Below are 13,833 nucleotides of genomic sequence, written 5' to 3'. Positions count from 1 at the left end.
TCTGGGGTTCTGTATATAATGTTTCAAGTTAAAAGTGTCTAATCATCACCATAACCATCATCACCACATGAAAAGAGAAGAGCCGAGGTGGACCAAAATACCAAGAATGACTGTTTTGATAAGCGGCATGCGTCGGGACGGGTGCATTTGTCCTACCAGGGCTTTGGCTAAATGCTGTACGAGGGAATTTGGGGGGAGGTTTAAGAGATACTCTATGGGGTACCGTTGCACTAGACTGTTAAATGAACAAGTTCTCATTGGTGGACGGTGGGGCTAGCAAGATAGCGTGCTGCCAAGGGGGGGGCGACCCTGGATGCAAGGAGCGTGTCCTGCGTATTCAGAGAGATTCTATACGCAAAAAGTCAGAAAGATCGAACTGCTCCAGGCAATCCCCGCTAATCCCCGCTAAACAGAACCAGCGTGTTTTGGGGGTTAAGGCCGGAGAAGTGGCCTATTTAGGCAATCTAGACACATTCGGGTCAAAGCTCCGAGACAAAAGCCGGGGAACAATGCGGGGGTCTAGAACTCAGGGTGTTCGGTATAGGAGAAAAACTGGTTAATATCAACTAGATGATGCTACGAGTCCAAAAAAAAAAAATTACAGATCAACGCTGTCTTGATTCTGTCATGAGTTCATGAGTCGCCACACTGAGGCATCAAGTAAAATAGGAGGCAAAATATGAACAAAATTGTTCAAGGGATCATACCCAAGAAATATGACCAAGAAAAGAAATCAAAGGAGGTGCCACGAAAATAACAAGAAAAAAATTGGCAAATGATGGGAAGAAATGAAAAAGGGTATACATGGAGAATTGAAGTATTAAACGAAACATGTGAACAGACGTCCATGCTCGACAACAGCTGCCCAGGCGGCTCAGAAAAGGATGAAGATGCAAATGAGAAAAAAAAGAAAAAGTTTAGACATGAGAAAGTGAAGGAATGTAAGTCGAAAAACCAAGTGAAAATCGAGTGAAAAATGCGAATAAATCAAAGATGAGCTGAGAACGGTCCAAGCATATTGCAAAATGCAAATGGATGGTTTCTTCCACAACTCCAAGGAAAGCGCTCGAGACAAAAGAGGAAAGTAAACAGAACAGGCAGGGAACGGTCTATGCCTCTGATACGTTGGACTTCTTACGTTGGAAGATACTGCGAGAGCGGGACTTGCTGCGCGGCTTCTTGTGCTTGTCCTTGTCCTTGTCCTTCTCTCCACTAGCATTTCGGCCACGGGAGCGTCCAGTGGACTCGGTCTCGTTGTATTTGTCCTTGTAGATCCTGCGTATGATTGTTAGTAAGGCCGATTGGAATATAACAATTTGGAAAAACGTACCAGCTGTTTCCAACCATGCTCATACCCTTAGCCTCAGCCATGCGATAGAAGCGGGCCGCCTTCTTCAGATCCTTTTTACAGCCAACACCCTGCGCGTAGCAGAATCCAGCTTCGGCCATGGCGTCAACGTCGCCCCATTGACCGGCGATCTCGAAGCAGCGCAGAGCAAGAGACTTGTCTTGCTCGATGCCCCAGCCATTCAAGTAGCTGACGCCGAGTTCATAAATGCTCAGAGCAAATTGAGCCCGGTATGCCTTTTGCAGTTCCTTTGCCTTCGACGCACCGGGAGCATCCGGATCAGCCAACATTTCCAATCCGACGGAATCCACAGCTTTGCGTAACCATCGTACGCCCTCCTTTTCATTGGATCGCATACCCCAACCGTGTCGACAGGCCAGCGCATAAAGCAGCATTCCCGTCGGGTGGTCCTGTTTCGCGGCAACCCGCAGATGATACGTCGATTCACTCAGGGATCCTCGCTCGTGGCATTCAATGCCCTTAGCGACGTGGTCGTCAGCCGTGAGGCCGGAAGCCGTCACCGGGGCGGTGGCGGTTTGGGGCCGCATGGTGCTGGCTGAATCCGCAGAAGAGACAGTTTCATCCTTATCGTTGGTTGCCTGTCGGGTGCTCTCAACAGAGGGCCGTAGTTCCGGTTCCACTGGCGAGTCCGGAATAGGCGGGGGTTGTGGGAATGGTTGAGACTTGGGGGTTTGAGGTTGAAGTTGAGGTTGGGATTGAGGTTGGGGTTGAGGCTGAGGTGGAGATTGTGGTGGAGATTGAGGTTGGAATTTCGGAGTAGGGATCGGGGTCGGGCTTTGAGGCTTGGGAGCGGGAACTTCGTGCATCGAGTGAGGCTTCGGTGAGTGCTCATATTGGCGGTGGGGCGTAGGAGATGGCGTCCGTGTCCTCCGCGGTGGCTCCTCTGAGTGCCGGGGAGGCGTTTTCTCAAACAAGGGCTCCTCCCACTCGAAATGGGGCGTTTGCAAACCTGCAAAGACCACGGAATCCCGTGAAAGGAAGCGTCCGCGCGGAAGTGCATACTTGGCGTACGTATAAGAGGATACGGCGGACGACGGCTCGCCATCGATGGCTGCCATCGCAGCAACATCTTCGGTGGAAATTTGTTGCAGGAGGAGCGGAGTCGGCTTGCTGCGACGGTACATTTGGTTTGATCCAGAGGCAAGGATCGGTTCTGTAGGCGTCGAAGCTCCAGGAGCAGACAAGGTCGTACTAGACCGACTTAGCGGTCGAGAGAAGTTGAAGGAAGGGCGGGGGAGGTAGTTCGTTCCCGTTCCTGACGTCTCCGAGCTCATGGATGGCGATCGAGGATGTGGTCGTGCAGGGAATGTGGACATGGGAGAATATGGCAATGACACAGCACTCCCAGTGGACAGCTTTCGAGGTTTGGAGAACGTCGACCCACCATTCGAGCTGCTGTAGTCATCATCAGAACTCTCAGGGTGTGTCGTCTTAGCACTGCTAGATGGGCGCGACCGAGGTGACACTGGTGGTGCCAAGGTGCGTGGGATGTCCAGTCGCGAGGCTGAATCGATCGATGAACCTTGCGGCTCAGCAACCGCCACACCAACAGGCTCATCGTCCACTTCATTTGCATGTAACGGGAACTCCTCTGGTGACTCGGCGCGCGTCATCCCATACTCCTCCAGACCAGTATTAAGCATCGTTGTCCGCGGTGTCGCCTCGTCATCATCATCGTCCTCCTCGTAATAGCTTGCCTCGGTACTAGCATGGGAAATCGAGCTCAACCGAGGGTGCTCAGAGATAGGGCGGTACTTGGGATCTTCAATCTCCGGGTGTCCCTTCTGCGTGGGTTGCCGGGTCAGTTCGGTGCGGGGTTCAGTCGACGATTTGGAACGGTAGAAGTTCGGGCGGCCTTGCGAAAGCGATCGAGCTACACTCGCCGGTGGCAGCCGGCTCATACGGCGGTCTCCTCGTCGAGACTCATCGAGTTGTCGGGCGAGATATCGGCTCTGAGCGGCGAATGCGTCGAGGGGGGAGAGTGCGGGAGGAACTTCGCCGTCGAAATGCGCTACCCGTGGCGAGCCACTCCGCAAGGTATCGTGGGATACGGAGCGACATTCGCTCAGTTTCCCTCGCATGTCCATGATGAAGATGTGGATATCAAGTGGTCGGCTATTGAATCATTTATCCCGAGTCGGTTGGATCTTTCGAGATTTGCGCAGGAAGCATCGGAGTAGTCTTTTGAAGTTGGTCCAAAACGAGGTCGGAGTTGCGGATTACACACCAAGGGAGGTTTCGGGCGGGGAGGCGAGAATATAGAGCCAAAGGAATGACAGCCCTATAGACAGAATTGAAGCAAGGAATATCGTGTAAGTTCAGGGCATTGGAGAGGGGGGAAAGTAGGAGAAAGGAGAAAGGAGAAAAACGGAGGGGACGATCACAATGCGAACCTTGGACGAGACTATGGCAAGTAGTAAATAGAAGCGTCCCGTGCACTAAAATAAAACAGTCGGGACTCCACCGGGTCTCGACGTTTGACAAGGGATCGTCTCAGGGGGAGGAGAACTGCTCAGGGGGCCGCCAAGAACATCAACTCCCATACTCCGTACTATGTATTGTTATTGGCTATAATTCTTTTGTTTGAATACATCTACCCTTGAAAGCCTATGTGTACTATTGATTTCACTATTTCATTTCGCAGAACTGAATGTTTTATTTGACCCGCTATCTTCTAGAATCTCTAGCCATTCCCCTGCCGTCTCTCCCCACAACGGGTGGTTTCATCATTATGCTGATCTGAAGAAGACACATGCATGAGCTATTGAGTTATCTTTAGAATTATGGCCAAAACAGCTGGTGCCTACGGAGTAGTCATGTACAAATAGTAGAACGGACGGGCTTTTCAGGTTCGCACCAATAGCCGAGAGAAGTGAGACCATCCCCTACTTATATTGCAAGCCACGAGAGCGGGTACCACTCCCAAAATGGTTGAAAATGGCTCGTAATGGAATAGGTCTATAACCAATGGAGTTTCTCCTCAGAACTATCCTAGGACGGTTTCTTTTCCATCTTGAAACAACGACTACGGAGAACATTGTTGGCCTCTGTGAGAAAGGATAAATATACATCCAAAACTTACGCGGCCTTTTGAGTCAAGTCAACCATGGTCTGTGGTTGCCACTATCCCTAGTTGGGTATAGTGGCATATGTTAGTCAGCATGTAATCCCCGGGTCCACGGATGGCTAAACCTCGGACAGACACTTCAACTATGCAAGAATATGATCATAGTACTCCGTATAGAAGTATAGATAAAAGAGAGCCAGCATCTCCCTATCTGCTTCTCTTTTTTTGGAATGCAAGTTCTTCAAAACATCTTCGCTCTGGATTCCACTCGGTTTGTTTTCCTAGTCCGTCTCCGAAACATTGAAGCGCACAGGTGATTTCGATTGGAATACTCCGTACTTTGGCTCATTAACCGCAAGTGTCAGGTAACAGAGCATTTACCGATATTGCGAAAGGCATCTAAATGATATGAGACCTCACTTTTAAAGGTGGTTGTTACCCAAAGGTTAGAAACAAAATAAGATCAGCTCTATAAGGACGCACGCACCTATTGACGCCCGTGATGATTGGGTAAACCCGTATGCGGTTCCCCGAGTCAAGAAGGAGAATACATTCGCTTAAAAATACTACATATCACCACCCATTGATACGGAGCTAGTAAGATATCGTGTTTTGATGCAATTTGAAACCGCATCTTGGCAACACTTGGCAACACTACCTAAGCAACACCTAGCCACCTGGGCACGCTTAGCAAACAAAGAAAGTACTCCGTACTTGTTTGAATCTTTTTCTCTTTGGATATTTGCAAGCTCTTATAGCCTTTCACAAATACATCATCTTAGACCGCAAGCCATAAACAGAATGAATCGTCTTCCACCGGAGCTCTTGCACCAAATATGCCTCAGTGTATGTCACCTCACGTTCTGGACTTTTTGTGTGAGACACTAAAATCGTTAGCTTCATGCCGATGGGTTGGATTCACGCACAACCCTTTCTATTTTCAGCCGGCTCAATCACACTTGTTATGGAATAGCGGCCCCTCTTGTTTATCAACACCTTTCTGTCATCTTCTGGGATCGCCAGACCCTCCGAGAGACCGTCTCGGAGCTAACAGAGGAGGGCCTGGGGCGTCAGTTTGTGAAATACGCTAGGAAATTATCTATTATATGTCTGGATCCATATACCGGCAATTCACCACGAGCCCGTTCTGGGCAATTGGAAGGCTACAAGCTGGGATTATCTCGTGATGTCGAAGGCGACCTAGCTGCGAAAAACACTTTTCTGGAGTCTCATTTGACAGATCCCAGTTTATGCCGTGCCGCAGCATTTGATCTTCTCACATCTTGGTCGAGTTATAGGAAATCGCAAAGAGACTGGGACCCACTTGCTACCCTCATCGCCCGCCTATACCATCTAGGACAAATCGACTTTCTCGTTCAGGACAATTTCCCAATTTCATTGCAGGAAGCTATATCACAACATCATCCAAACTGTCTGCTGAATCTGTGGTCATCGCAGAACGTGAGTACTAGTGTCCCAGGTTTAAAAAAGCTGGCAAACCCTCAATTATGGGAACAAATAGCCGATGACAACCCGGTCATTGATGTCAATCTTCTACGTCTCCAGGGACTGCATACATTTGCAGTCCAAATCCCCGGCAAATCCGATGGTAACTCCGGTCGTATAGAGCTAGACGAGATGCTGCCTTTCCTTTTTTTGGCTCCCAATTTGAAACACCTTCTCTTGGAAGATCCCACACGCCATCGACTCCCAATGGATATGCTGAAGGAAGAATGGCACAAATTTGCTGTTACCATGCAGCCCGTGCCGATATCTTCCTTGCAATCTATTTCAATTGGTCGACCGGGGCCATATGAAGATATCCTGCTAAAACTAGCGAATATCGTGGATCTTTCCCAACTTCGGTCCCTTCAAATCAATGCGACACACGACACAGCCGTACTCACACGGGTGCCTGCGCTTTTCCCCAACCTCGAGCGACTTTTTATCTCGACAAATGGATACGGTTGGGGGCGTCCAAGTCTCAGTACTGACGATGATATTGGAATTGCCGCAATAAGGGCTTTCAATCCCCTGAAATACCTGTATCTTGACGGATTTCGCAGCGTCTCATCTTTGAATCAAATTCTACAGCGCCATGGCCTTTCTCTAAAGGGTCTTATCGTTATACCGTGCATCCAGCCTATGAATAGGCCGGACGAAGCCCATTTTAGATATAATTATCCAGAACTTGATGCCTTTGACATAAGCCAGCTAGCCAAGTCCTGTCCCCAGCTGGAAGAACTCCGTATTCCGATCAAACGATCCATGGGCAGTCAAGAAGAGTGCGAAATGTACAAGGCCCTGGGTAACTTTTCAAGCCTGCGTAGCCTTGTACTAGATCTTCATTTCGACCCCAGATCACGGCCAGTGTACCGAATTGAACAAGTCGAGGCATCTGTTCTTCAAGAGATATTCGTGAATGCGACAATGGATGAGAAACTTGCTCTTCAGATCTGGCACTTGATCTCGTCCAACCAAGCTTCCCGTCGCCTACAGCACCTGCGTGTCGCGCCTTTTGGTCACGAGTCCCTCCCGAGAGACGAAATACGGCTCCTTGATTGGTGCTCTCGTACGTTTTTGATCACACAATTTAATTTTCAAAACGTTGGGGTGCCGACTGTTAGGGAAATCGGAAAGAGGGAAAGAGAGATACGGCATCAGTGGCTCTATAGCGGCCCATTTGAACGATTTATCCCAGAGAGACTAGCACAGGTTCTTTCTGATGTCTGGCCATCCGAGCCTGGAGGTAATAACTGGGAGTCAGTACGCAGCAGCTTCCCATTGCAGTCAAACTATACTTAAGCTTTCTGATGGTACTAGCTACTAAGGAAGTGAAAGGTGAGATTGAGTATGTAGCCGAGTGGGCCACTTGGTATAACTTGTTCAATTTAAATGCATATATCTTAACCAAAACTCCAGTAAAGTCATCATCTATCTAGGCATCTAATAATTCTATCCCCCAGTTTTTAAACCGACCCATACCGTTGTAGGGCCTATATAGATAGTTGTAAAACCGATGAAGCGCTATTTCGCCGGTGGGGGCCCTTCCGCTTCCGCCGGCTTAGTAATCCATTAAGAAGCTTTTTTAAGCCTACGGAGTACTTTAGGTATAAATGCGGGATATCAAATATACCCCGCCACTGCACAAATTCAATAGATTTCTTACTTCTTAAAAGCCTAGATAACTATCCACATCTTACTTTCTTAATCCGTTACATGTTGAGAGAATTTACAGCCTATTAGTGGCATGAAGGGTGGTGGAATTGACTAAGTGGTAATTTCTCCGGAGTAGACGCGGTTTGGATAGGTCCACGGGCCCACTCACTTCTGGCCCACTCGCTTGTGGAAGACGTTATCTCGAATATTGTTATTCGGCCAGGATGCAATGTCTCGAATGCCTCGGTCTAAAAGCTGACCATCGAGACAATTCTAGGTCCCGGCTTGCTCTATATTAGTCCTTTGAATCGATGCTAAGACTCACCCCCGATTCTGATTCGACATCAGATTCAGTCACGAGCCTTCAAGCTCTTTCCGGTGTGTAGGGCGGTTGCTTGTGGGGACAAAATGGGCCTAAAGTGAGACTAAAAGCAAAATCCCTTCACGACTGGCTCTGGTCATCATAACTGACCCATAATGGCGCAAAATGTCTTGCGAGGCCAATCTATACCGCAGAAAAAATCCGGCACTAAGTGCGCCAGCTCCAATTTCAGCATTTAGCTGTCGGTCTACTGCCAGCCTGGGCTAGTACATTTACAGCTGGTCTTCTTTTTCTTTCTTGTTTGCTTCTTTGGCTTCAATTCCCTCGAAGTACAAGGCACACAACAACATGCCTCGACTATCACTAACGAGTCTCTTCGGAGCTGATCCGTCTACCGATGACAAGCACCACTTCGAGACATCTTGGATCCTGCCCCCGGCCATCCTCGCCGGTCTTCGTGGTCTGATCTCATTGTACATTTTCACCACCATCTTCGTCTTCTGGGGCTGGTTTGGCACCCACGATGAGCGCGCTTTGATCGGACAGTCCTTCAGCTACTTCACCTGGCTGACGTACTGGGGTATCGGCTTCTACATGCTATTCGCTGCGATCCATACAGCCTGCTATGCACGAACAGGCCATTCGGTTCTTTTCGACCGCTTGCCGCGCGCCTTTCGCGTACTACACAGCCTGTTGTATGTGACAATCACGACGTATCCGTTGATCGTTACGGTTATCTTCTGGGCTCTCATCTTCACTCCGCCCTGGTTTACGGAGACATTTTCCGCCTGGCAAAATGTATGTATCATTTTGATATATCCCCTCCAACAATCTCCTATCCCGCAAACGTAGAGCGAAATTTTCAAAAGACAATTGATATAAGCCACAATTTAAGCTAACCCAATTCCCCAGATCTCTCAGCATGGCCTTAACTCTGCCTACGCCCTACTGGAAATCCTCCTCACAACCACGGCGCCGCACCCATTCATTGCACTCCCATTCCTAATCCTCATGCTCCTATTCTACCTCTGCGTCGCATACATCACCCACGCAGCACAGGGCTGGTATCCGTACACCTTCCTCGACGTCGGCGACCATGGACAGAAGAGCGGTCGTGTGACGGGATACTGTTTTGCCGTCTTGGCTGCGGCTCTGGTTTTCTTCTTCGTTTCCTGGGCGCTAATTCATTTGCGTCGCCGGCTGACGCATGGTAAGATTAAGCGGGCGAGACGTGATCCGCTGTGCGCACAGGATGCTTTTGTCGGGGCGTGTGTTGATGAGCAATCGGATGAGGTGAAGGATGTGCCGGTTTGAGGGGACGTCATGGGTCGGTTTTCTTCTTCTGGGAGGAATCACCTAGGTGGATAAGGATGGGGTGGCGCTCATGATATCCTACTTGGTAATGCTAATGCTAATCTAATAATTGTGTCCATAAGGTGTGAAATTATATGTCGATGTGTGATGATGTAAATAATAAGATCAAATGGAACAGTGCCATTGAGAGCGAAGAGTATTTCCAATGATATTATGTACAGAAAAGTGTTTTCCAAGCGAGTGCTTTTAATATATTAAAATGGGAGTGCAAAGAAGGGAGATGTGTCAGAAAATAGTGCATGAAGTTAAACTCTTTCCCAGCTGGTTTCACTGCTGCTGCCACTTGGGGTCTCAGAGTTCATTCCATTCCCCCTGCGGTACCCCATCATCAGCGCCACGAGTCCACTGGGAACCCAGGCCCCGATCAGGCTGTACGAACGAGCTCCCCGGCCCACATACATGACAGGTTTTTTAGACACTTTTCGGCCGAAGATATCTCTCGAAGTGGGTTCCAAAGCATCCAAAATAGCGTAATGGAGGTTCCGCGCCGGAGATCCGCGTACTATGCTGGGACCAACAGAGGCAACTGGACGCTGCTCAACGCTGGAAAGATACTGTGAGGCATAAAGAGCACGCTGCTGGGTACTCCACGCAAGGACTTCTGTGCCTGCGATCTGACTCTGGGCACTTCGGTATGTAGGCCCTAGGTCAATGTTGCCCAGCTGCAGCTCGACGACGTCGACATTGCTTTGTTCGAGGAGACGAAGTTCTTGGCGAAGCGAGGCTGCGAAGCCTGAGATCGCCCGGGTTGTGGCAACCTCGGGTCCGGCAAATGGCGCGGAAAGGGAGGATGATATGGAGGGATTGGCAAAGACAATAGTGCTAGTATTGCTGCGGAGGGTCAACAGAGGGAGGAATGCCTGCACTGTGAGGATAGGTGAGAGGATACGAGTGTTGACCATATCAGCCCACGATGACGGTGGGATGGTTGCAACAGGGCCGGCGATATAGTTGGGCGATGGGACCACGATAAGGCCGCTCAGTTGGCAGGTGTGCGGAGGCACTCCAGCGACAGGTGACTGTGGCTGAGTGATCAAGGAGCGAAGCTCTTGCAATGAAGGGTGGATTTCGGACGGCGAGGAGGATGTCTAGTTTGCAATATTAGTCGGGTTCTCCCATATAAGAGATACACGAACAGCACTTACTGTTGTAAGATCCAACCAGAGAGCCTTGATGTCAACACGGTTCTCGGACTTGACGATCTGCTCTTCATCGGCGGAAGAAACAGTCACATATACGATATATCCCCGACGTTCCAAATCCATAGCAATAGCCCTTGTCATCGGCTCATGTGGCGATCCGGCAACAACTATAATCGCAGAATTAGCATTCAGATCCTAGCAGATCAAATGCAGGATCATGACACATACCGACAATCTCTTTTCTTGCGCCGTTGCTCGCCCTTCTGGCCTTTCTCCGTTTTCCGTGTAATTTCTTGTTTCCATAGTATAAGACAACGCCGGTTCCGATAAAGGCGAGCATGGCCGCCGTCCATGCGCGATTCCGAGTCATCCAACTTTGGATCCGGTCCGTCAGGCCTTGCGATGACCGCATTCTCGGGGTAGCACGAGCCGGACGAACGGTGGGCGGTAGCCATGACTGTTGGGCTAGTGTATCCTTGATCGCGTGCGCGGCATAGTCGACTGATCGATCGATCGAGTCTGCGACTTCGAGGGAATACCGCCTTACGTCATGTGGGATAGACGCGAGCTAGATGAAGAAGTATCAGCGCTGAAGGCATTCTTTGTCTCCTTCCATGATACTCACGTAGTCAAAAAAGAACTGGTCGTCGCTCGTCATCTTGTATATTTGAGAAGAAGCTGGAAAGAAAAAGAAGAGCGAAAGTTCGATAAGATGGATGCTGATAACACTGGCGATGTTATCGGAAAGGTCACATGAGCAGTGCTTTGTATTAAACAGTCGAGGGCGGGGAGTATACAGAACTAGTAATGCTCTTTAGGCATTTTCTTTTTATTCTTTCGAAGTGCATATCCCTTTCCTGGTCAGAATCAGTAGGAAATTATGAAATTAGTAAAATATCGTTTCTTAACAACTTGATCAATGTGTTAATCTACTATACTATGGATATATATCTGGGCCAAAGACAACTGAACTGCAAACACGAAATTAAGTAAAATCCACCACTTTAGCAGTTCTTAGTATTACTTAGGATAGAAAACCCCCACTTGTGTTTAGAATTATATATACTACGATCGTACACTAATGAAAAGGTGTTATTTCATTGCAACTATGTAGATTCAAGACACGTGACTGGCGTTGTAGCCTGAAGTATCTGGCGTAAATTTGTGCCTTGCTTGATTATCAATGCTAAAAGGCCATCCATGGATGCCCCGAACTTGGAATCATTCTGGAATTTCCATCACCGGCTATGTTCATTTGACTGTCCCTGGCTACCTGCACTGCCGTATGTGTAATGCCATAATTTGGTCATGATCTGATGTGAAATCTTCTTGTTCAGACCCTGGCCTCGGAGGAGGCCATCCTAACGAAGGCAGCAACATCTCACATATTCACGGCGTCCTGCTCTATCGTATCATCCAAGTTCTCGATCAGAAATCTCGAAAATGCGGGAGCTAGATCCTCTAATCTCAGAATACCGCCATGAAAAGAAGCGCCCCCGAGAAGCAGAGGCCCTCTTGATCCTGCGCAAAGTCGCATCGTTGGTCAAACCGATCATGCGACAGCGCGCCTGGAGAGTGGGCGCGTTATGCGAGTTCTATCCGCAGCAGCGAAACCTGCTGGGGTTGAATGTCAATTCAGGCCAAAAGATTTGTCTAAGATTACGGTATCCCTCCGACCAACGGCAATTTCTCCCCATCGAGGAGGTTTTGGATACTATGCTCCATGAGTAAGTGACTTGACATCTTAACTACACCAAAATACAAATTCTGATTAAATTTAGACTCGCCCATAACGTGATTGGTCCACACAACCAGCAATTTCATGCGCTGTGGAATCAACTTCGTGATGAGCATGAGGAACTAGCCCGAAAAGGCTATACCGGAGAGGGCTTTTTATCTCAAGGAAAGCGTCTGGGTGGCCAAAGAATTCCGCTGGATGAAGCTCGACGTCAGGCTCGTGCTGCTGCTGAACAGCGAAGGGTTCTTGCCAAAAATTCGGGCAAAAAGCTTGGCGGCACCCGTGTGCTCCGAGGAACAGATATACGGAAGCTCCGGGCTGACGCTGCCCAGCGTCGTATTGAAGTAACCCAGGGTTGTGCTTCTGGTACAGACCGAAGCACTGAACTTGCGGAAGAGGCCTCTCATGGGTTCAGAACACAGGCCGAGGAAGACGACGCAAACGAGCGGGCTATTATGGAGGCCTTTATAGAACTCATACAGGAAGAAGAAAGGGAAAAATATGAGTCTTCGTATGTCCCGCCAAGTCAAGAAAACCCGGCAGGACCTCGGACAAAGTCATCGCCGCCTCCTACTGCTTCCAAAATCCCGCCTGCTATCCCTGAAACTCTGCCTGCGCTTCCAAAAGCAGCCCCGCAATCGAATCGCAATGAAACTGTTGATCTTACAGCGGATAATAGCTCATACGATACACCCTGGATCTGCCCAATGTGCACGCTCGAGAACCCGTCTACCTTCCTGTGTTGTGATGTTTGTGCGGCGGAACGACCGCCTCCGAGCAATACGCTATCCACATCAACCTCTAGCCGAAATCCCACCCAACCACTACGTTCGGAGTCACGAAACTCGAAGAAAAGGCCTTTAACTCTTGACCAAAAGGAAGAGAAGAAAGCGAATCCTGGGGATGCATTTCTTTTCAAGAACCGAACCCGTGCACTAGATACCATCAAATCCCTGGACAGAGGTGCAGATAAGAAACCTCTTGGATGGGTTTGCATCTCGTGCAGCAGCTTTATGGAAACCCAGTGGTGGACATGTTCTTGCTGTGGGACCATGAAGCCGTCCTCTTGATCGGATCTCGAGAGGTTTCACCACCATATGCCTCCAAAAAAGCACCGACCTAATTATGACCGTTATGAAATAGATACCAGTATGACAATATACCTCGATTGAATATTAAATATTAAGCAAATTACACAAATTCCGTATCCATTACCAAGGGGTATGGTAGTGCCCCATATAAAAGCAGCACGTGACCGGTATGACTAAGATAGCTCCACCGGGCCAAATTTTCTCACAAAACTCCAAACCCAACTTTCCTCTTCTCCAGCTCCAACCAACACCAAAGTCCAGCGTGGACCAAGACCAATAAATGTGATTGATCTTCGGTCTATGCTGGACTAATACACTAATAGGTATGTGGTACTAAACTTCCCTGACAGAACTACAATTGAAGCAAAGAAACAACGAACATCGCACCAAACAGACTCTATTATGATGAGATTCGCATTAGAACCGGAATTTTAATAGGAAGAGCCGGAAGAGGTATGACAGGGGCTGAAATCCCTGTCGTCGATGCTTACATTGGTTCTCCTGAGTAGAGTCTTTGGATGCTTGTTGTTTCTTTTCTTGGTTGTGGTCTTGAAAGATCAACGTGTCGTTG

At 48.8% G+C, this 13,833-nt stretch overlaps 5 protein-coding genes across 5 annotated transcripts; 3 read left to right on the top strand and 2 right to left on the bottom strand.

Annotated features, from left to right (window-relative positions):
- Positions 1 to 1,109: 1,109 nt before the first annotated feature.
- On the bottom strand, positions 1,110 to 3,456 carry PEX2_001790 (tetratricopeptide repeat protein; the record flags this gene model as incomplete). Its single annotated transcript, XM_016737457.1, has 2 exons — positions 1,110 to 1,275; positions 1,331 to 3,456. The coding sequence occupies 2 exons, from the start codon at positions 3,454 to 3,456 to the stop codon at positions 1,110 to 1,112; spliced, it is 2,292 nt and encodes a 763-aa protein (XP_016598893.1).
- Positions 3,457 to 5,237: 1,781 nt separating this feature from the next.
- PEX2_001780 (uncharacterized protein) lies at positions 5,238 to 7,386 on the top strand (the record flags this gene model as incomplete). The annotated part of the gene is made up of 4 exons (XM_016737456.1): positions 5,238 to 5,282; positions 5,334 to 7,008; positions 7,260 to 7,287; positions 7,359 to 7,386. 4 exons carry the CDS (start codon positions 5,238 to 5,240, stop codon positions 7,384 to 7,386), a joined length of 1,776 nt encoding a protein of 591 aa, XP_016598892.1.
- An 879-nt stretch (positions 7,387 to 8,265) lies between these two features.
- Positions 8,266 to 9,231, top strand: PEX2_001770 (uncharacterized protein; the record flags this gene model as incomplete). The annotated part of the gene is made up of 2 exons (XM_016737455.1): positions 8,266 to 8,715; positions 8,830 to 9,231. 2 exons carry the CDS (start codon positions 8,266 to 8,268, stop codon positions 9,229 to 9,231), a joined length of 852 nt encoding a protein of 283 aa, XP_016598891.1.
- A 305-nt stretch (positions 9,232 to 9,536) lies between these two features.
- PEX2_001760 (DUF1776 domain-containing protein) lies at positions 9,537 to 11,091 on the bottom strand (the record flags this gene model as incomplete). The annotated part of the gene is made up of 4 exons (XM_016737454.1): positions 9,537 to 10,379; positions 10,437 to 10,600; positions 10,662 to 11,001; positions 11,059 to 11,091. 4 exons carry the CDS (start codon positions 11,089 to 11,091, stop codon positions 9,537 to 9,539), a joined length of 1,380 nt encoding a protein of 459 aa, XP_016598890.1.
- Positions 11,092 to 11,876: 785 nt separating this feature from the next.
- PEX2_001750 (metalloendopeptidase WSS1) lies at positions 11,877 to 13,241 on the top strand (the record flags this gene model as incomplete). Its single annotated transcript, XM_016737453.1, has 2 exons — positions 11,877 to 12,160; positions 12,215 to 13,241. The coding sequence occupies 2 exons, from the start codon at positions 11,877 to 11,879 to the stop codon at positions 13,239 to 13,241; spliced, it is 1,311 nt and encodes a 436-aa protein (XP_016598889.1).
- Positions 13,242 to 13,833: the final 592 nt, after the last annotated feature.

This window comes from Penicillium expansum, assembly GCF_000769745.1.
Source record: "Penicillium expansum strain MD-8 chromosome Unknown contig5, whole genome shotgun sequence".
In the NCBI taxonomy this organism is placed as follows: Eukaryota; Fungi; Ascomycota; class Eurotiomycetes; order Eurotiales; family Aspergillaceae; genus Penicillium; species Penicillium expansum.
The sequence above is the reverse complement of the archived record's forward strand: the minus strand, read 5'-3'. Positions and strand labels throughout refer to the sequence as shown.